Below are 21,478 nucleotides of genomic sequence, written 5' to 3' on the forward strand. Positions count from 1 at the left end.
CCTTTCTCTCTCTAAAAAAAGAGAGTAAATGAAATAATATGGGAAAAAATCAAGATCTATGTATTGTTATACAATAAAAGATCAGTTTTTGATGTTATTGTTGATCTCTTCATATAACAATGTAAATATGTTTAATTTTTAAAGATATTGATATGATTCATTTAATTATTATTTTTATATTTTATATATATTAAATTTATTTTTTTCAAAAACAATATTAAATTTTTTATAATATTTTTAATATGCGCATTTACTTTTTTTTTATTATATTCAATAAATTTTATGTGTGTTTCAGTTTCAATTACAGATTTATTTTAATTAATAAATTCATTAAACACAATCGGTTAAATTATTCATGTTGTAATATTAAATATTTTAATCTATATTTATTTATTAATTTTTTTTTGTTTTTTTTTCATTATTTTTTTATTTCTTTACATGATGGTTATTGATTTATTTTTTTTTTGTTTTTTTTCATTATTTTTTCATTTCTTTACATGATGGTTATTGATTTATTTAGTTAGATGCATTTTATAATTTTTTTGATTTACATAAGAGATTTTTTTATGTAGAAAAACATGGTTTCTAATTTTTTTTTCCTTGACCTACTCTCTTATGCTCGATTCATGATTTTTTTTTTTGTTTTTATTTGCTTTTCAAGTTATTGTTTTAATAACAAGTGTTATCTATTTTAATTACTAAAATCTTAGATTTTTTTTACTCATTTTAAAATGTTGATATCACATAAATATCTTTTTTATATTAAAAAAAAATTAACCCAATCTATAGTATAATAAAAATCATTTATTTAATTATAACTAAAAATATCCAAGTACATTAATAATTCTCTTTCAATATAACATGGTTGGAATTGCATTTTATATAATTATAAATTATTGTAAAAATTATTTATCAATCTCATTTAAAAATAATGAATTATGAACTTCTATAAACTGAATTATTCATTATCATCCATTAATAACTTCAACTCAAAAAAGTTTTGAATTAAATTTTAAATATTTTAAAAAAATATATTTCAGAATTTAGCTATATACTTTCCAATCCCAAAGTAAAGGGTCTATGGCCCTTTTTTACTTTATTCTAAAAAGTAAAATATTCATAAAAACTAGTTAATTTAAATTTAAAATGTCTTCTTAAAAATATAATTGTAATTTTTAAAAAATATTTTTTATTTAAAAATACATTAAAATAATATTATTTTAATTATTTTAAAATTATTTTTTATATAAACATATCAAAATGATATAAAGATATTAAAAAAATATTAATTTAAAACAAAATAAAAATAACTTTTTTTAATATTACGTAGAATCAACATTATAAATTTAAAACTGCACTAGCCCAAATTAAATAATAATAAAAAAAAAAGAAGTTCTTTAGCCACAAGTACTATTTGCCAAGTGCCAGCGGTAGACAGTGAGAAGACAGACAAGACAGCGAGAGTCAGAAAGCGATAATGTCTCGCTCCTTTTTGCTGATTCCTACGAGGTTCCCGCCATTGAGTAGTTCCAAGACAGAAATACAGATATGAAATAGAAATAGTGATGTTGTGTTTTTTTTTAAAATAATTTTTTATATTAAAATATATATTATTATTTTTTTTAAATTTTTTTTAATATTAGTATGTTAAAATATTTTAAAATATAAAAGATATTAATTTAAAATAAATAAAAATATAAAAAAATTTAATTTTTAAAAATATTTTTAAAACACCAAAAAAAACCACAATCTCAGTAACTTCGCCGGGGTTCTCTTCTTTTTCTTGTTTAAGGAATGGGAGAAGATCCAATTCCAGTGCTCCTTGTATTTCGAAAAGAAGACGTCTTGGCTGCAAATGTCAGTTGGCAGATCTTGCTCCTGTAACCTCTGCTGCCTATGGTCTCGTTCTTCTTGGCTGTGGCCTCTTTGCCTGTAAAAATTGAATCTTTTCCTTTTCTTTTTTTTGCCTTTGTTGCCTTATCTTTGTTTTTGCTTATAAAGATTGCATTTTTGTGAATGAAGTCGGGTAAATCAGGAAGCAAGGGGTCACTTTTTGGAGGGTTGACAGGGGCTGCTCTTATGGGAACGGTAACTTTTGCTTAAGTTTCTGTCATTGCTCTCTATTTAGTTAAAATCTGGTATGAACTTTTTGATGCATTACGAGTCCTAACGTTGAGTCCTAGCCTTGAGTCCTTGACTACTAGAACGATGCCTCATTGTTAGGCTTTCCATATTTGTGATAGTTCATGTTCTGAACTTCAAAAGAGTGTTTGTAGTGCTTAAGATTCTTTACGATAGTTAGTTCATTTGAAAGCACAGAGATAAAGGTGGGGTTTGATCTCTCTCATGTTTCTGATGATGGGCAGAGCACATTGTTAACTCTGGACTCATGACACCCTCAATCTTTAATGAGTGGAATAGTTGTCCTAGACCCCCTGTAAAAGCGAATCTTGGTCTCCATTTGATTGCACTGCCAAAACTGACCACCCAAATTATTAATTAGGTGCTATACATGGTGAAAGAAGATGTGGGATGAAGGAGTGAAGGAAAGAAGAAGAATGGATGCTTCTTTAAAAAATCTACTTGTCTTCCTAATGGCGTCAAATTGATTTCACTGGTAATAAATAATAAGCCACCCCAATAAGCACTCTAAAGCATACCACCATTCCAAATAGTGAACCAGCCGAGCATACCCTCAATGCCATACATACTATGCTAAGTGGTGTCCTCTGTCCCCCATGATCATACAGCGACCTTAAGATGTATCAAGTTCTAGGAAACTATGGGCTGGAACTCACTGCCAAATCTGAGAACTTGGTTGAAACAGAACGAGTAGTATGTGGAATTGTCGAATCTCAAATCAACTTGAGATAGGAACTTTACTGCAATGGCCCTTGGGGAATGTTATTAAAGATGAATGGAAAAGTATTAGATTGGTTTGAACTTGCTAATCCAAGTCCTGTCATTCCAAACAGGACAAGCTAGCAGAGCAAGGCATTCAAGTTGATGTGCAGTCTAGGTGATCGGTGTAAGTAGATGGAACCCCAATTCTATGCCTATTCTTGATATGATTATGTATACTCCCTAAACTTGGATAGAAACAGGATAGTTCAATAGGGAAAGTGTCAGTCATTGGATAATTTCTAATGCTCAGTATAAGAATGGAACATTTGACTGCTTGAGCTGGGAGTACTTCAAGCACAAGAGCTTTTCTCAATAAATGCCATATGTAGATTGAATTCAGCGTTTGGGTCTGCTGAAGATTCAAATGAGTTTGTAAGCATACCTGGTCTCTTTTTGAGTGCGTAAATTGTTGCTGTTGCAGCTTTGCTTAAAGATGGTGTGTGGAGATGGGTTTGATTTTTGCAGAAGATTTGGTGCAAAATTAGAATGGCCACTCTTATCAAATTATATCGTAGAGCAAACTTACCTGGGCTCCTTTTGAGTGGTTATGCTATTGCTGTTACAGCTTTGCTCAGACTGTTGCTTAAAGGGATTGTGAGGATTGCTTGCTAGTTTCCTTTGTCTTCTTAGATCTTTACTTTACTATACTAAGGTTTTTTGCATCAGTTGTATTTAGCTTATTATCGCTGTTACCTTTATGCTTAATGCTTTTTCTGTACAAGTGTTAGCCACCTGTTCCTTTTTGGTTAATGAATTTATTTGCCTATCCAAAGAAAAGAAAAAACAAAAGAAAGAATCTGCAATGTTAGACCTGGAACGAACTATACAAAATCAACATTTTCAATACCATTATACTCTATTATGATTAACCGTACTAGACTGTTCAAAATGCATTATGACAAGGCTGAAGGTGGTTAAAACATGCTGCCCGCTTTTTGTGAATTAGCAGTACTAGATTGTTTTTCAGAAATGTTGGGAATGTGTGCACGTATACAATCACACATGAACTTGTGTAAATGCAAGTTGGAGGTAGCATAAACAGCGAAACAAGATTATAAAGTTTGTGCAACTACATTGATAACTAAGCTTGCCTTTTCCATGTAGGCTTGCTTGCTTATGCAAGCTCCGGAGACAAAAGCTATCGGGGATTCCCTCGGGTTTGGGTCAGCCTTCCTATTCTCTTCTGTATTTGGTAAGTCTTTTCTTTGTTCAGAATGTCCTAGGTATCTTGATGTTGGTCCTTTGTAGTATGTACATCATAATTTGTGAATTTGACTGTTTCTATTGCCTTTTTCTTTCTTTTTATCCTTGTACCATCCAGGAATACGAGTGGCAGCTACCCAAAAATTGATTCCTTCTGGTCTTCTGCTAGTTTTATCTATTTGTGCATTGTCTGTGTTCATCTCCGCCTATTTACTGCAGGATAATCTCTGATTATTGACCCTGTTTAGTCAATCGATCATTTTTGTCATTCTAATGTACGAGTTAGAGTACCTTCCCTCAACATAGAAGTGTCTTTAATTAAAATTTTGCATTTTGAGTTGATAAAGAATCTGATCTTAATCATTGATTTCTCCTCAGGCTCTTCATCATTTCTCAAATAAGCAAGTTATCTGAATGTAATTTAGCAGCTTCATTTTTTCACAGATAATTTGCATATATATATATATATATATATATATATATATATATATATATATATATATATATATATATATATATATATATATTGTGATGAGTAATGGGTTTTTCACAGCTTCATTTCTTGATCTCGATTGTAATTCTTCTGGTAATGGTAATGGATTGGTAGTAGAACATGTTTTCCAAGTTAAATACCAAGATCTATATGAAGAGTGATTCTTTTGTTTGCCTGTAATTCCTTTTCCTCATAGCTGTTCCAGTGCATGCCAATATAAGCATGCATTCTTGACCATGTAAATGCAGATTTGACAGGATCTGGCCGAAAGGGATCTTGTCAGTGACCAATGCCTACATTTTTGCCTTGTTATTATTCCCAAGTCAAATAAGTTACGCTAGCAAAATAAGGATGGCAATCCATGTCTCTTTAACACTAGTCTTGTCTCTGTGAAACTCTGCCATTCATTGAAGTACTAGTCAGAAGCTTCTAGTGAGATACTGCTGGTGTTGCTTGGTTCATGATTAGGGTTGGCATTGATGCAAAGTTGATTGGGTGGCAAAGTCCTTTGGCACTCGAAAAGAAAAGGAACATAAAAGAGCGGAAAGAATGATGCGGTGTATCTTCTGCGCAACAGACACATCAGTTTCTGCCACACAAAATCCCATTAAGCTTGAAAGAAATGAAGTATACTTGATGGTCAAACCACTTTGGTGTATCCCACATGCTATCATTATAGTGCAATCCACAGCAACTTTTTCTCCTAAGCATTTCTGATCTCAAATTCGATAGTTTGTGGGACTTGGACAGAATTATTCTGACAGAATGATGCCACACAATTAAGATATAAGGTGTACACTTTACTCCTGATTAGCTTTAACCACTTAATAGTTAGTAGAGAATGCCACTTCCATACATGGAGAAAATCATGCAAAATGTGCTTTTCATAAAATATTCAAGGAATCTTCCCTTTTGTCTAGGAGGGGAAGTTGGGTTTTGTTTTTTTCGAGTATTGACTGTGCTTGAAAGAGCAAGTCACAATGGAGAACAGGAAGGAAAGGAGCTCGAGAGGGGAGAGATCCTGATACTTTATTGAGTCTTAACTTTCATCATTCAAGGCCTCTCCCAAAAAGGCCCTCCACTACATCTTGTCTGCAAGTGTTATGCATTGAAACATCCATTTCTTCTGCGCATCTTTTTCAAGAAAAAACCTCTGCTGCTCATGGAAGAAATTCCCAGTTACTTGTTGATGGGGATATCTTGTGATTAAAGGTATATAGCCAAGCAAGTACAGAAATAAAGGAGGCATGACTAAGAGGCAGAATTTCCCTACTGACACACATGATTTGCACAAAGATATACTTGTTTGTTGTGATTAAGTTAGCTAAGCACATTAATCAAGAGATCTAAGAAGGTGCTAGTGGACTTGGTAGCTAAGTATTCTGTCATTAGGCTAGGTTAATCAAAGCTGCGCAGAATACTTAAAAAGAGCCAGTTTGTGAGTGGTAGAGGAATCTCAGCACAATTCAGTGTTCGCTAATTAATATTTGGTGGCATCAACTCCTCTCAAAACCCTCGCAGAGAAAAAGGGCACTGCCCATCTAATAAAATCTTAGAAGAAATTAGTTCTTTCATTAACTTTAATTCTTAATTAATTTCAGGTGTTTAAAATTATGATAATTATTGTTTTTTAAAGTGTTTTTTTACTTGAAAATATATCAAAATTTTTATGTTTTAAAAATTATTCTTAATGTTAAAACATAAAACAAATTCAAGAAAAAATCAAAAATCAAAAAATCAAACTCTCTCAACCACTACCACTACTAAAAATTAAGTGGTGAAGCTCATAAATTTTGAGTACAATTTTAATGATTTTTGTGTTTATTTTATATAACTGATCAAATTATTACTTAATCGGTCATGTATTCTCAGGAAATCAATAAATTAGTTCATTCAATTTTGGATTTCTTTTTGGATTTCATGTGAACTTTAATTGATACCTTAATGTGAACGCTAATTATTTTGGCGACGATTTACTCATAGAAGTATTAAGTTATAATAAGATTGATTTAAAACAACTAATCAATTTAGCCTCAACATAATTTCAAATTAAAATAGATAGAGATTAATTTGACATAACCGGGTCAATTTACCACTCAATTGACTCGTTTAAAATCTAGCTTTATTTAAAATAAAAAAACAAAAAAATATTATTTTAATTAAAAAATAATAATAATTTGAAATGACTTTGTTACAAGGAGACCTAAATCAATTGCATAGCCGGTAAGAGTGTAATAAAAAAGATATTTTATTGATCAAGTGGCTAACTTATTAGTTTCTAAAAAAATTAGGAAGTAGATTACCATTTACTCCATAATGTAAGAGCCACTACTCACCACGACCATGTTTTATATCGAGACGAGGGTGCCTTTGCATGCACTTGACTATTTCACTAAATATTATTATTTTTATTCTATTTATTTATTTACAATCAACCAATCGAAAAGCAGAGCTCCCCATCTTCAAGCCAATACCCACGGTCGAAGAAGTAATTAAAAAGTGAGATCATGATTATTTTTTAAATTATTTATTTTTTAAAATGTATCAAAATAATGTTTTTATTATTTTAAAAAAATTATTTTGTACCAATATATTAAAATTATTTTTTAAAAATACTTTAGAAATGAAAAAACAAAATAGGCACAAAATTCTAAGAGAAAAACCCAAATAAGTCAAAAGAAAAAAAGATATAATTGAAATTTATTAATTGGATCAACTTGATTAAAATAGTGAATTATTTTATCTTAGAGCCATGGACTTTGAAAGAAACCTAAAAGATATTTTAAAATAGAAGCAGGCTGGGCATTAAAATATATTATTATTTTCCCGTATAATTAATCCAACTAGTCACCGGCAAATCTTAATATTAATATATTATTATCATCAAATTATTTTATGATCTAATCTTAAATAAATCATCCATTTTCAGCCTATTATATTTCATAAATTTAATTTTTTTATCACATTTTCTGAATATAAAATGATAACCTAATCAAGGAGAATTAGACCCACAAAACTTTTTAAAATACAAAAACAACAACAATATATATATATATATAGTGTTTTTATATTTTAAAAAGTGTATTTAAAGAATTTTTTATTTTTTTATGATTTTAAATAATTTTAAGATTCTCCAATAATTCATGGAGAAATTAATGTACAATATATACATAGAAGAGTAGTTGATAGCTATCAATATTGTCCTTCTGGAACCTTCTCTCTCTCTAGTTGGCAAGAACATTTGCTACACTTTGGCTTCTAGCTTCATAATTTAATATTTACTTGTTAATCGACACTATGACGCCTCTTAATTTGGAATTTCTATCCATTCCTTCCGCACCGTTCTAGTGTACTTTTCTAAAACTTTATTTTTTAAAAAATAAACTTTAAATTAATAATTTTTTTAATGTTTTTTTTGCAATGTTGATGTTGAAAAATAAAAGAATATTAAAAAATTATTTTAATATATCATCAAACAAAATATACTTTATACCATAATATCAACCACCTGAACTAGAAATAGAAGAGTCTTGGAAATATCTTGAATTAATTTCTAGATTGTAACTGATAGACCTTAATTTAGTATAAGACAAACTGGATCTGAGAAAAATCAGAATTTGAATTGAGTTTTTGTTGTCAATATTTTGCTAATATATTCCATCTGGATTGCATGTTTTACATTCATAAAAATGATGCCATTAAATTGACATTCTTTGTTGAAAATTTGTAGTGGTTTTGATTGAAAAAAAGAAGTAAATTGAGAGCTTTAATTTATAAATGTTAAGCATCTAATTGAGAATCATAGATTTATTCGATATAAGTTGCTTTAAAAGGTTTTTTTTATAATTTCATGAGTTATATATATAGTTTTTAAATTTAATTTTAGATCCACCTGGAATAAATCAAATCATGTGTCATGAATTAGTTGGATTTTTTCTAATCTAGATTAATTTAATTTTTTTTATTTTAAAAAATAAAAATAATATAATTTTAAAAAATTAATGGGTTTAACCGATTTTATATTGGGTTTTTTCTGATACCAATTGGGTTATAAATCAACATATTTTTTTTATCATGTCACACCAATTTAATTCCCCTTTTATTTTGATTTAAACTCAATTTAATTTAGATGCCATCCGGATGATGAATCCATCTACAAGTTAACTCGCGAAGAGAAGCAAGATGGATTAAGAACGTACGCATGCAATTTCCTCTATTATTTAAAGATTAGAGCAACCAATGCAAAGGCGACTCAATGTTTTGTTTCTACGTTCATGTTCCAAATTCTGGAGGATCATAGCAGCTTCCTGGAACTGTATCTTCATGATGAGCATCATATTTTTAAGTACAGCACTAAGGAGCCATAATGACATGAGCATCATTATGACTATCATCATCGTCAGCATCAATGTTACTGCATGCTTGATCAAATTTTAATGGAAAAAAAGAGGCAAAACAGAACAAATTAAGGTGAACTGACCACAGAATATAATCAAACATGTGGGGGATGTTAAAAGGGATGGAGGGCAAGGGTCCCCAAGTGGGTTTCTCTTTAAAAGTAAAATAATGGTAAAGTGCTGAGTTAGATTAAGGCAAATGGGAGAGCTAAACCTTGGTATTGAAGTTGAGATGCCATGATTCCGGAGTGGTTGTTTGTCGGTCAAATGATATATTATGCCTCATTACATATAAAATAAACTAAAGTGTCCTAACAGATAGCTGCGGACGTGTTTATATATACCATTTGATTTCTCTTTTGATCTTCGATATGAAGAACCATTCTCAACTCGGAAATTTTAAGTTTTAGATGTTACTCTAAATATAACTTTATATTAACTTATAATTTCACATAAAAATTCTTGTGTTATCTTATTTTATATAAAAATTTTTTACTATTTTTATTTTTTAATATTTAATTTATTAAAAATTGAATTTTATATTTTTTTTGTTATTTTCTATGAAATTATCTAAATTCTATAATTATAGTCAATAGGTTAATAAATTAACCTAAATTGAGTCAAATATTTTTTCATTGTTTTTTGTAAAAAAGAAAATGATTTTTATTTTTAGTTTTAGCCTCTAATATTAAATTGTTTAATAATTAAATTTTATTGGTTTATTTAATTTATTTTTAATAATATTATTTTAGTATAACAAACTAGTTATATAGATTTAACATGTTAAATTGAATGATGTTAAATTGAATGAGATTGATTTTTTCTTTTTTTTCTTGTTATTTTTCTGGTCAAAGTGATTGTATTCGGCTGGCATAATTGTATTAATAACGACTTTCTCACTTAAAAGATTGGATTTTAACCCAGAAGTTACACGAGAAGATAATTGATTTTTGGATCCATGAATTTATTAAATTCAATTAAGTTAATGACATGAATTTTTCATTCCTTTTAAGAAATTTAGACACTTATCTAGTGAATATATAATTGTTAAAATTATGATATCATATTAAAATATAATTTCAATCCAAGATTTTAATCTAATAATTGAAATCTCAGGAAGTCATGTATTGATTCTTTAGCACTCAAAGTGTTGGCTCAAATTGTAAATTTTATTCATTTCAAATTTAAATTCAAGCATAAACAAAAAAAAATTTCAACGGAATGACTTGTCTAATCGAGATAGAAAAAATCTCAATGTATTCCAAAATATATATACACACACACACACTAAATCATTGGATGTTGAATTTTTCCTCCTGAACTCTCTCAAAATGAGCCCCTCGCCTCCTGCTTTGGAAGCTTAAATATTTGTATGAGCTGATAAAGAAGGGATTATGGCTAGATGCATTATTATTCATGGACGCGTCCTGTAAAATAATGCAAGTTTTGTATTATTGTAGTTTATTATTGAGGGGAAGGGAGGATGGTTCTTTTTGTTTTGTTTATTCCATGATTGGCTGGTATTGAAATTATTTTAATCCAGTAAAAAGATGGCATGACAGTGCATGATCAGATATAGCTACCCCTTTGAGGTCATCATGTGGCGTTTACTGAGATCACACGGCAGAAAATGTGCCTGTGAGGAAATTGTAAAGTGACTCTAGCATCATGTGGTGAAGCTAAGAGCAGTTATGGGATGATGATGTGTTGTGCAGTGACTTTTTCTTGATAGAATATGAATAATTTACACCATGGGAGCCTCGTTTCGTGTATATAAGCTTTGACATAGCATTAGTGCTTGGCACACACATTCACCAACTCTCTCTTCTTCCTCCTTGACTTCCCTGCAGCCTGTCGTGTTCCAATCTCTTCTTTTCTGTTACAGATTTTATTAGAACAGTAATCCCTATTGCTCTCTAATTGCCTCTATCCATTTCCTATTCATCTTGCTCAGCTTTCTATGCTCTATAGCTTTGTGTTCGCTTTGTTTTAGTCTTGAAGCTGGATCGGTCTGATTTTCTCGTTCTTCCTTAGCCAAACCCTTATAAAAACTTTCGAAGCATGTAAGTCTTTGCATTTCTCAAAAATCCCAGAAATCCCCCCCCCCCAACCCAGAAAAGAAAAAAAAAATCTAGTTTTGTCCATGCATAGATTGCTTCATCTGATCTAGCTGCCTTTATTTTGTAGTTCATAGCCTGGCTCGCTTCATTTCCCCTATTCCGTAGAAGAAAATTTATAAAAGCTTGTAAAGCATGTAATTGAAGTCGTTCTTCATTCCCATCATTCCAAAAACCAAAAAAAAAAAAAATAGTCTTAGTAATTTGTTATGTATGTCTCCATATCAGGAGTAACAATTTTTAGTCGTAGTAATTTGTTATGTATGTCTCCATATCAGGAGTAACAATTTTCCTCTAGTACTGTTGTAGATCCTCCTGGCTAAGATCAAAATCACCCTGTAGCAAGAACATTATAAAAACCTTCAAAACATGTAACTGTTCCTCGATCGCTCCTATCCACCCTTCAATTATCTCCAAAAAAAAAAAAAAACTTGTTTGTGTCTTTGTTCCCTCGCTCCTATCCATCCTTCAATTATCTCCAAAAAAAAAAAACTTGTTTGTGTCTTTGTTATAGTGTTCCTTGTTATCATCAAAAACCAAAAAAAGAAAGAAAGAAGTTGGGAGAGAAGAATGCCGGGCCCAGAAGAAGCTGAGACACCGACGGTGACGGCACCGAACACGCCGGGGACACCGGGAGGGCCACTTTTTACTGGGCTGAGGGTGGACTCACTATCCTATTCAGATAGGAAAATAATACCAAAATGCAAGTGCTTGCCTGTCACCGCTCCAACTTGGGGTCAACCCCACACGTGCTTCCTTGATATTCCTGCTCCTGATGTTTCTCTAACTCGCAAGGTAAAACCTCTCTCTGATCATCTCTCTCTATTTTATTTCTTGTTTCTGGACTCCCATGGATACCACTAGCTGCCATGCAAGAAACCACCCCCCCGCCCCCCTCCCCCACACATCACCGTGGCGTTACTTCTAATCATGCGTGTATTACATATAATAATTTCTTTTGTTATTGATTTTGATAGAAAGAAAATCATGGAATTAATATAAAACTATTTTTAAACTTTGCTTATCAGATTTCAATTAATAATTTAGATTCTTGGGACTTGTTGATATTTTTATTTTAGAAACTCGGATTGCACTGTAACTACACTGACAGTAATGTTTGAAAATTATGATTTTTAATATTAAGATATTAAAACTATATAAAAAAATTAATTTAATGTTTTTGGCTTAGGATAAAAGAAATAAAGGCCACTACAGACACCTCCAATTCTGATACGTTGAATACTCAACGCTGCAGTTATTATTGCGTGCAATGTTGACTTCCTTATTTGCAGTTATCCTCCCGAGTTTTAGTGAAATGGGTGAAATTTTGGGCAGTGAGAGATTTTATTTTTATACATGATTGTGACATTGCATTTTTTTTTACCTAAGGTTTTAATTCGATGTAATAAGAGGTTGATAGAATGGTATTGCACTTTATATTGCATCCAATTATCAACCCCCGACAGATTTAAGAATGTTCGAAAGGATAATAATAATAATAATTTTTTAAAATATTTTTTATTTAAAAATATATTGAAATGATATTCATTTTTAAAAAATTATTTTTAATATAACATATTAAAATTAATAAATTAATTTTAAATAAATCTTTTTAAAAAAGACAATTTTAATAACCATGACCATCCAAACTCTGAAGTCTTAGATGGTGGACCGTGGGTTTGATACCCTGACATACATGAACAAGCCTAGTGGCTTGTAAATCTAATTGAATGTGATGTACTGTCTCATAGTTAGGGTTTGTTTACTGCCCTAAATTAGAAGAGGAGGAGACAAGAAAAAAATCAATTTTTATTTTTATTTTGAAATTGTGTGAAAATATGTTCAATTTTTATATTTGCTGAGGCAATCAAACACGTTTATATCTGTTTTTTTCTATTTTAAGAAACATAACCATGATGTCGCATAGCCGGAGTTAATATTTGTTAATCTTACATTATTAACCTTTGAGGGGTAAAATTAGAAATTAAGCCGTCCACTTCTTTCATTAATTCTTTTTCATTAAATTATAGGCATGATTAATTAATTCTTTGTTACAAATTAACTAAAATAATACACCAGCATGCTATACTACGAGGAGGTGCATGGGAGCTTGTGGGTTAATTTTATTCTAATAAGCTTCTTATTGTACCTTAAGTTTGTGGTTTGAAATACAGCAGGTGACAGAGGTGAAATTAATGGAATATATATATATATATATAGTAGTACTCTTCAGGACAAGTAAAACAGAGAAAATAACCCAAAATATTAAGATGATGAAGTCATCACACCTACTCTTGTAGTTTAGAATTGTATTTTAAATGGTATTTTATGGAAATTTAAATTTTTTAAATATATTGATGTTAGAAATAATTTAAAAAAACAAAAAATTATTATTTTAATATATTAAAAAAACAAAATTTTAAAAACAATTCCTGCCGGACACTCCACCACCTAGAAAGATAATGTTAGGAAGGTTTGTTAGTAATACTGCGTACATCATCATCTTGTTAGAAGATAATATTTCTATGTCTGCCTGTCTCTTGAGAGCATCCTCACCAGTCATCAAGCATTAGAAAAGTAGGATTGGAATGTATCAGTTCCTATGTAAAGCCAATTGATGTGAAGCTAAATTATATGAGTTCTTTTTGTTGTTAATTTGTTGAGTGATTGAGTTCTTGAATTATGTTAATGATTTTAAAATGCGGTAAAATGCCTATAATTCGTGTCAAAATATTCATTTCGAATATTATCAAGCATTGATGATTGGGTGTTTTTACGGATTAATTACTGACATATACATGCAGCTTGGAGCGGAATTTGTGGGAACCTTCATCCTGATATTCACGGCGACAGCAGGACCAATAGTGAACCAGAAGTATGATCAAGCAGAAACACTGATTGGAAATGCAGCCTGTGCTGGGCTGGCAGTGATGATCATAATCCTGTCAACTGGACACATTTCTGGAGCTCATTTGAACCCATCACTCACCATTACTTTTGCAGCTCTACGCCACTTCCCTTGGGTCCAAGTGCCTGCCTACATTGCAGCACAAGTATCGGCTTCCATATGTGCTTCTTTTGCTCTTAAAGGAGTCTTCCACCCCTTCATGTCTGGTGGGGTTACCGTTCCATCTGTGAGCAATGGCCAAGCTTTTGCGCTTGAGTTCTTCATCACTTTCAATCTCTTGTTTGTTGTCACTGCCGTTGCCACTGACACTCGGGCTGTGAGTGCTTCTTCCTAGTAATTCATTTCTTTACATCCACCTAGATGGTGTTTGTTTCCTAAGGAAATAAAAACCACTTTTACAAAACTTGGCTCAGTCCCATGAATCAATATATTAATTTGTACTAACACTTGAGTGCATGATCTCCACACACATGCATAAGCTTATAATTTTCTCTCTTATTTCTTTTGATGAAAAGGTGGGAGAGCTGGCAGGAATAGCAGTCGGAGCTACGGTTATGCTGAACATTCTTGTTGCAGGGTAAGTTACTCTTTAAGTCTTCCTTCCTTCTTTAGGCAATCATTTATTTGTTTATAGAGATTTTTGAAAACTTCATTGTTTCAGTAATTTGATCTCGAGGATAGAGCTAGGCGTTTGGGACGAAACATGGAAAGTAGGAAACAGAAGTTGAAATATAAGGAAACAAATCTAGCTCTCTATAAAGTCAATTATATCAAGCCTTGCATGCGGAAGAGCCTAAAAATGTCGTATCTTATAGCAGTACTGATTCCCCGAATAGGGTAGGCGGGCTAGCAATACATGACACCACATTAGCTAGGGCCGGGGTTAAAGATGGCTAGAGAAATGGTGAAGGGATAGGCCTGACCTTGCTCGTTGAAAGGACAAAAACCAAGAAAGAACCAAAAATGAGAAGCTCCGGGAATTTTCATATACAGTATGAAAACTAAATAATTCTCTTTGACAAGAATATAGTGATTTTACCATAATATATAATGCTTACGATACAGAATACAAAGTTTGGTGAAGAAAAATATTGGAAAGTGCAGTGGTGTAATTGTAATCTTCTTGACGTGTGCAGGCCATCAAGTGGTGGTTCAATGAATCCAGTGAGGACTTTGGGGCCAGCAGTAGCTGCAGGAAATTACAAGGAAATTTGGATTTATCTGGTGGCACCGACGCTTGGAGCCCTAGCTGGTGCTGGCACCTACACGCTTGTGAAGCTCCGGGACGACGAGGCTGATCCACCCCGTCCAGTCAGGAGCTTCCGTCGCTAGGATCGATCGATCATGCAGCGAATGATGGTGTGGAGCAATACGATAGAGGCATGATTAATATCTATGAAAGTTTGAATAAAAAGGTGATGCGACGCTGAGTCCACGGCCTACAGTGTGTTTGAATAATGGGGTGCACTTGGAGTGGTGATTGCCATCTCTTCAGTCATCATCTCTTGACATGTATGTAATTAATGTAGGGCTCGACGAAGTCCTTAATTATTTTGTGTGTTTTATTTCCTAGCTACGTGAGAAACATGTCTCATCACAATATTATTGTCTTTCTGTTCTAATATTATTGTCTTTCTGTTCTAATATTATTGTCTTCGTAATTTCTTGTGAAAAACATATGTGGGATGAAAATGCAAGGATTATGTACGTTTTTCCTTCTTATATTAATTTGTAAGGTGTGTGTGTGTGTGTATAGAAAATGAAGGGCAAATGGTGTGTTAAGTTTAGGAATTCACCGTAAAAAGAAATTATTAGATGAGGGAGCATTAATTTGTTTTGTGTAAAATGTTTTACAAAGAAATTCTTTTTTAATTTCCCAATATTTTTTTGTGTAAAAACATTATAAAAAAACTATTTTTTTTATATCAATTTAAAAATTCATTTGTTAAAAAATATTATTAATTCATGATATTCTACCAAACATTTTTTTTTAAAAAATCAAATCACATCAATTATTATTTTAAATATTTCAACCACAATTATATTATCATCATCACCATTACCATTATGTAATTCAACATGTGGTATGAAGTTGTAATTGCTCATATTTACTTTTTGTATTCTATATGTTTTAATTTTTCATCATTTTAGTTTTTTAAATAATTTTAAAATTTATTTAAAATTATATTATAGTTTATTTTATTTAGAGAATTTTATTCTTTTACAATTTTATTGTTTTATAGCATGATTTTATTTGTTGAGATTGTTTTATATTATTAGATGGGTAAAGTGTCGAGTAATAAGCATGGGCTGTATTTACAAGGGCCAGCACAATAGGCCTAAAACAAAAAACGAACTAAAGGCCCAAGGTCTTGACTTTTCTTACTTTCAGCAAAGAAAATACAGCCATCGCAGACCAGCAGCAACAGCAAACAAGTCAAGAAAAAAATGACTCGAACGATGGAGTGGGCAGCAAGAGCGAGCCACATGAGAGGAATACCAAGAAAGATGGTGATTATGGCCGTTGGAGCATTTGCAAAGGCAGTTGCCAATCTTCTTAACACCACTACAGTCCATAATGCAGATACCCTTATCAATCTTGTTCGATCTAGACCCCTTGGGGTACCCCTTATCACTGTTAGCAATCACATGTCCACGTAACTTATGCTCATTTGGTTGCCTTTTCTTTTCTGGGTTTCTTTTTTCTGTTTGTTTAATGCTTGATTTCTTGGTAAAGATTGGTTCTTTGACCGTTAATGAAGGGAAAATTTGGTTTTTTAGAGTTTTGCTGTTGTTTTTGACAGGTTGGATGATCCAGTAATGTGGGGATTCAAGGGGTTTCCTATTTTTTATTCAAATTTGGCTAGATGGGCACTTGCAGCTGAAGACATTTGTTTCAAGAATTCATTGCTGTCTTATTTTTTCCGTATTGGTATTTTTTTTTCCTTGCTGATTTTTGTGTTAAATTGTCTATTGTGTTTGTTGGTTTTGGAGTTTTCTTTGTTTCATTTTCTTTTTTGAATTTGAGCTATGTATATGAAAATCAGTTGCAATTTAGTGTTCTGTAGTTGGTTCAAACCTTAGCTGGCGCTGAAACAATATCACTTGAAAGTACTAAAATAGGACAGGCCATGTTCTATTCCATCTTCAGTTGTGGTTGCGATTTAATCCTTGTTTTTAAGTAATTTATGTGATACTTTTTTAGTAAGCTTTTGGGTCTGAAGTAGTGAATTCTGCAGGGAAATGTATACCTATTACAAGGGGTGGTGGAATCTATCAAGAGCATATGAATGAAGCTCTTGAGCGGTTGGGTGATGGAGAATGGGTATTTACTTAAAATGCCATACCATTATTTGGTGTAATGATTAGATGGTTTTGTTGTTTAGTTTCTACTGAAACATAGTTTGGTTAGTGTATGAATGTGTTGAATGTTTATAGTATTACGTTTTTTTATGTCTTAATGAACTCTCCTGGCAGGCCTTATGCTATTAGTTAAAATTGCCCATGCTTTCTTCATTGTATAAATGAAGTCCTGGCCTCACTAGGCTGCTAAAACATAATTCCTTGCAATTCCACCTCCCTCCCTCTCAGCATTGGCCAATTTTGTGAAAGATGTGAGCCTTTTTAGTCTGAAGCAGCTTGATCATTCAACACTTTCTCTAGATGGATGTAACTAGATGACAGAAAGATTGCTGTCATAGTGTCAATGACACATTGAGACAGTTCATGTTATGCTTAGTATTGTCAATTTTTCATGAATGAGAGCATAGTGTTTAACGTGTTTTTGCTCAGTTAATGTCCTGTTTTTCATACATTGGTGCATTACTGTCAAGTATGAAAAACTTCCATGCAGTAACTTCTATGGTTCAATTATTATAAGTTCAAACCAGTAGCTTGAATAGTAATATGATGAGAACCTGAATTGGAATTGATATTGTGAAAAATATTGCACGTTTTTAGGTTGCAATGGACTTGTGAACAGCAGGAAGCATGATTTAATGGCTTTCTTTACCTGGGTGATGTTCAGTCTCACTTGCCATCATAGTGATACATATCCTACACTAGCAGGCAGAGTGTCTGAGAAATTATGTAAATTGTTCCATATTTTTTTATGAGGAAACATTTTTTTTTCTCACTGTCCTGGTGCTTTTCTTGCTTTTAATGAGCAGCTACATACCTTTCCTGAAGGAAAAGTGTCTCAAGAAGATGCTCCTATAAGGCGATTGAAATGGGGAATTGCTAGTCTCATTGTTCGTTCCCCTGTAACTCCAATAGTTCTGCCAATTGTTCATCATGGTTTTGAAGAGGTAACGTTTCTTCAATATTCATAGAATTGAAAGATTTTGAATTGGTGACTTGAACATGTACGGAACTGAAAGAGGATTGCGTTCTCATTTTCCTTGTGTACCAGAAAGCTAGACATTTACATGTAACAGTTCTTCATTCATGCACTGATTTTACTGATTTGGGGTCTAGAATTTCTTCATACAGCATCGTTTTTGGCCCAGTTAACTTTCTGGATTTTACATGAAATGCAGCCATCATTGAGTATTTCACATTATTGGTTATAACTTGCAGGTGATGCCTGAAAATTTTTGGTTTGGGAGAAGGCCTCCTTTTCCGTTGTGTAAGAAGAGCATCAACATAGTTATTGGCGAGCCTATGGAATTCAACCTTCCTAAAATGACACAAATGGCAATTTCTATGTCCCGTAATTTGCATAATCCTACCAGAGGATGGCCCATCCTTTTGCCGTCTGGATTGGATGAAGCAGCACAGAGATGTCTCTATACTAGTATTTCAGAGCAGATTCAGACCTCCATGGAAAGCTTAAGGAGTTCAAGGAAAAAGTTATCTGAGGCAAAATCTCTGAATTCTGGACAGGTAGAAGAGTAGAGAATATCCTCGTGCATGTCTTCTATCAAGCATGCATGGTGGTAGGGGATATGCACGTGATTATTTCCAAAAGTTTACGGGAATGATAAATACACCTTTGTTCTGGTCATGTTTAGTGGAATCTATTTTGAAAATTTAAATTAGGGGGGAAGCACAAGAAATCCTTTCATTAGTTCAAATTCTTGATTCTTTTTGCATCTCTTCGAGGGCGGATAGAAAGGTGTGATGATTTTTCTTGTGCACTCCAGATCCTTATTCATTTCCCCTTGAAAAAATTGTATCTGGAAGGATGAGAAGCAGGTTGTTCCCTAAGGTTAAACGACAATCCTAATGATTTGAATGAAACAAGAGAGGAGAGCTCATTGAGCATTGCCTCGTGATGCTTTTTTTATGTAATTTAATTGTACGCAAATACATAATCAGCACCTCTTACAGTGTCGTGGGGTATTTGGACAACGCTCTCCACCACTTGAAGTGACTACTGAACAATTGGTATCCTTGCCTAGGGTGAAAGATCTGCAATTGATTCGTTTAGAGGTATATTGGAGGGCGAATAATTGTAATCGAAGCAACTTTTTGTGGCTACAGGAGTCTGCTGAAATTCATTGGATCTGGAGCACTGTAATTTGATGTTCTAAATCGTTATATTATTGTGAAGGATGTTCTATCTGCCTTGCTTGTAATCTTCGCAATAGGAATTCTTCAATAGAATTATCTTCTTCCATTGCCTGCATGTATACAATGGCGTTTTGCACGTTCAGCAGTTGCTCTCTGATCATTTTCTTTCCTTCAAATCTTTATCTGCTACCCTGAAATGCATGGATGATAGAACTAGAAGTCAAGTATTTTTCATTAGTGGTGGTTTGTAGTGGAGAGTTTGTCGTGCACTCATGTAGTTGAGATGGCTTGTCTCGAGGTAGTGGAGTTAGTTGATGCTATCACAATCAAATGATGAGCTTTGGAATCATAATTGAAACCACTTTATTCGTATTTCACTTGATAATGGCAACTGTACTTGGACGCTGCATTCATACCTTCTTTTGATAGCAGCCAGCATTGGTGGGATTTTCATTCATACCCTTTTCTCTGGTGGACCTTGCACACACAGAATTATCAGTGAGTTGATGGTAGAAAGGACAGCAAATATACATTGCTAATCCCAGCAGTTGTATGGTACAGGTTACAGAATGTGGATTTACTAATGTCAGGATCTCTCACTTTAGGGCTATCACAAACTAATGAATATGCAACCATAACGGACCCCAGGATAAAAGGTAAGGGCAGCGTGGAGGCAGAATGCAGGTTGGAATTCCTTTAAGAATCCAATCACTTCTTCTAGGAGCTGTGTAATCGCCTTTTTGGTGTGGCTGCACTGTCATTCTTGGAGCTGTATGCCCTTTTGGTAAGAAAAATGAATGAAATTCTTGACGATAAAGCCAAGGCAAGTTTGCTTTTGATGAATAGAAAAGTTGATTTCTAGAAGACTGCAGGACTAGCCCTGTTGCTATTTCGTTCCAAACCGAGACTGAATAAATCTTAAATTAATTTTTATTCATTTTTAAATTATTTTAACATGTTCGGTAAATAAAAATAAAAAAATACTATTTGCTGATATAATTTAAAAATCAACTCAAGTTAAATTCTATATCAGCGAGTAGCAAACTATCAAACCAAGAATGCAGTAGTAAAAAAAAAAACCCTAATGAAAAAAAGAAAAAGAAAAAGAAAAACCGGACTGGTAGATTGCTTTTAACATATAATGAATCTGGTTAATGCTTTTAACATGGTTGGTATTTGCTTTAACAATGATGACTTTCCATTCCCCAAATTTCTCATGTCTGTCTTGAATGCTACTGTACGAGTAAATACTCTTTGAATTGCCCCCAGTTTATTTTTTTAAAATTATTTTAATATACTGACATTAAAAATATATTTTAAAAATAATATTTTCAAATAAAAAATATTTTAAAAAATAAAATCAACTAATACTCTCATAGCATTCCTCAAGTGATTTTAGCTGGATGGCAGGTGGTCATGGGAGTTTATTGCTGTTCACGCAAGGATGAATCCACAGTGAATATGCATACCTTTGGCAGGCAGAAATACAGGTGGGAGACGTGCCGACGGCGACATGGCCGGCAATCCAGCAAATTTCCATTGAATGGGTCATTTGGGGCACAAACATGCATGTGCCTGTAAAGCAATAATTGTGACTAATTGTTAGGCCATTATTCCCTTTGGAAAGGATCAAATGAACTGTCCAAGGCTCCAAGTACTAAGGACACGAAATTTATGGGTCCATTTCAAATTTCTGCATGCATTACAAATGATGCGTGTGTTCAAGGATCATGTGAGATTTTTTATTGTAATTTGGGATTTTTGAGATTAGTGGTGAGAGTTCACACTAATGAATTACAGCAGCAAGAAAAATTTTCAATCTTAAACATTTTCGAGGCATTTTTTTAGCAAAATAAAAACTTCATTTGGTGTTAATGAGATGGAATAAAAGTATTTTTTTTCCCGTTCTATACATGAATTTTTATAAAACTAATGATTTTTC

The 21,478-nt window shown here is 32.5% G+C and overlaps 3 protein-coding genes and 1 long non-coding RNA gene across 5 annotated transcripts; 3 read left to right on the plus strand and 1 right to left on the minus strand.

The window, feature by feature from the left end:
• The first annotated feature begins 1,410 nt into the window (after positions 1 to 1,410).
• LOC105110889 (uncharacterized) lies at positions 1,411 to 4,470 on the plus strand. Its single transcript, XM_011006090.1, has 5 exons — positions 1,411 to 1,539; positions 1,745 to 1,934; positions 2,026 to 2,088; positions 4,009 to 4,096; positions 4,226 to 4,470. Exons 1-5 carry the CDS (start codon positions 1,478 to 1,480, stop codon positions 4,336 to 4,338), a joined length of 516 nt encoding a protein of 171 aa, XP_011004392.1. The 5' UTR covers positions 1,411 to 1,477; the 3' UTR covers positions 4,339 to 4,470.
• Positions 4,471 to 6,336: 1,866 nt separating this feature from the next.
• LOC105110891 (uncharacterized) lies at positions 6,337 to 15,841 on the minus strand. Its single transcript, XR_839545.1, has 3 exons — positions 15,646 to 15,841; positions 13,027 to 13,032; positions 6,337 to 6,346 (listed from the first exon to the last, which is right to left on the minus strand). It is a non-coding gene; the product is annotated as an uncharacterized LOC105110891 (long non-coding RNA).
• Positions 11,669 to 15,640, plus strand: LOC105110890 (probable aquaporin NIP5-1). Its single transcript, XM_011006091.1, has 4 exons — positions 11,669 to 11,909; positions 13,919 to 14,338; positions 14,538 to 14,599; positions 15,159 to 15,640. The coding sequence occupies exons 1-4, from the start codon at positions 11,685 to 11,687 to the stop codon at positions 15,352 to 15,354; spliced, it is 903 nt and encodes a 300-aa protein (XP_011004393.1). The 5' UTR covers positions 11,669 to 11,684; the 3' UTR covers positions 15,355 to 15,640.
• Positions 15,842 to 16,420: 579 nt separating the features above from the next.
• LOC105110892 (Phospholipid/glycerol acyltransferase family protein) lies at positions 16,421 to 19,672 on the plus strand. 2 transcript variants are annotated; one of them, XM_011006092.1, is made up of 5 exons: positions 16,421 to 16,679; positions 16,827 to 16,954; positions 17,262 to 17,347; positions 18,192 to 18,329; positions 18,601 to 19,672. In XM_011006092.1, the coding sequence occupies exons 1-5, from the start codon at positions 16,471 to 16,473 to the stop codon at positions 18,916 to 18,918; spliced, it is 879 nt and encodes a 292-aa protein (XP_011004394.1). In that variant the 5' UTR covers positions 16,421 to 16,470; the 3' UTR covers positions 18,919 to 19,672. The 2 variants fall into 2 exon arrangements, with proteins under 2 accessions (XP_011004394.1, XP_011004395.1); XM_011006093.1 differs by having other exon boundaries at positions 16,518 to 16,659.
• Positions 19,673 to 21,478: the final 1,806 nt, after the last annotated feature.

This window comes from Populus euphratica, unplaced genomic scaffold (assembly GCF_000495115.2).
Source record: "Populus euphratica unplaced genomic scaffold, PopEup_1.0 scaffold266.1, whole genome shotgun sequence".
In the NCBI taxonomy this organism is placed as follows: domain Eukaryota; kingdom Viridiplantae; phylum Streptophyta; class Magnoliopsida; order Malpighiales; family Salicaceae; genus Populus; species Populus euphratica.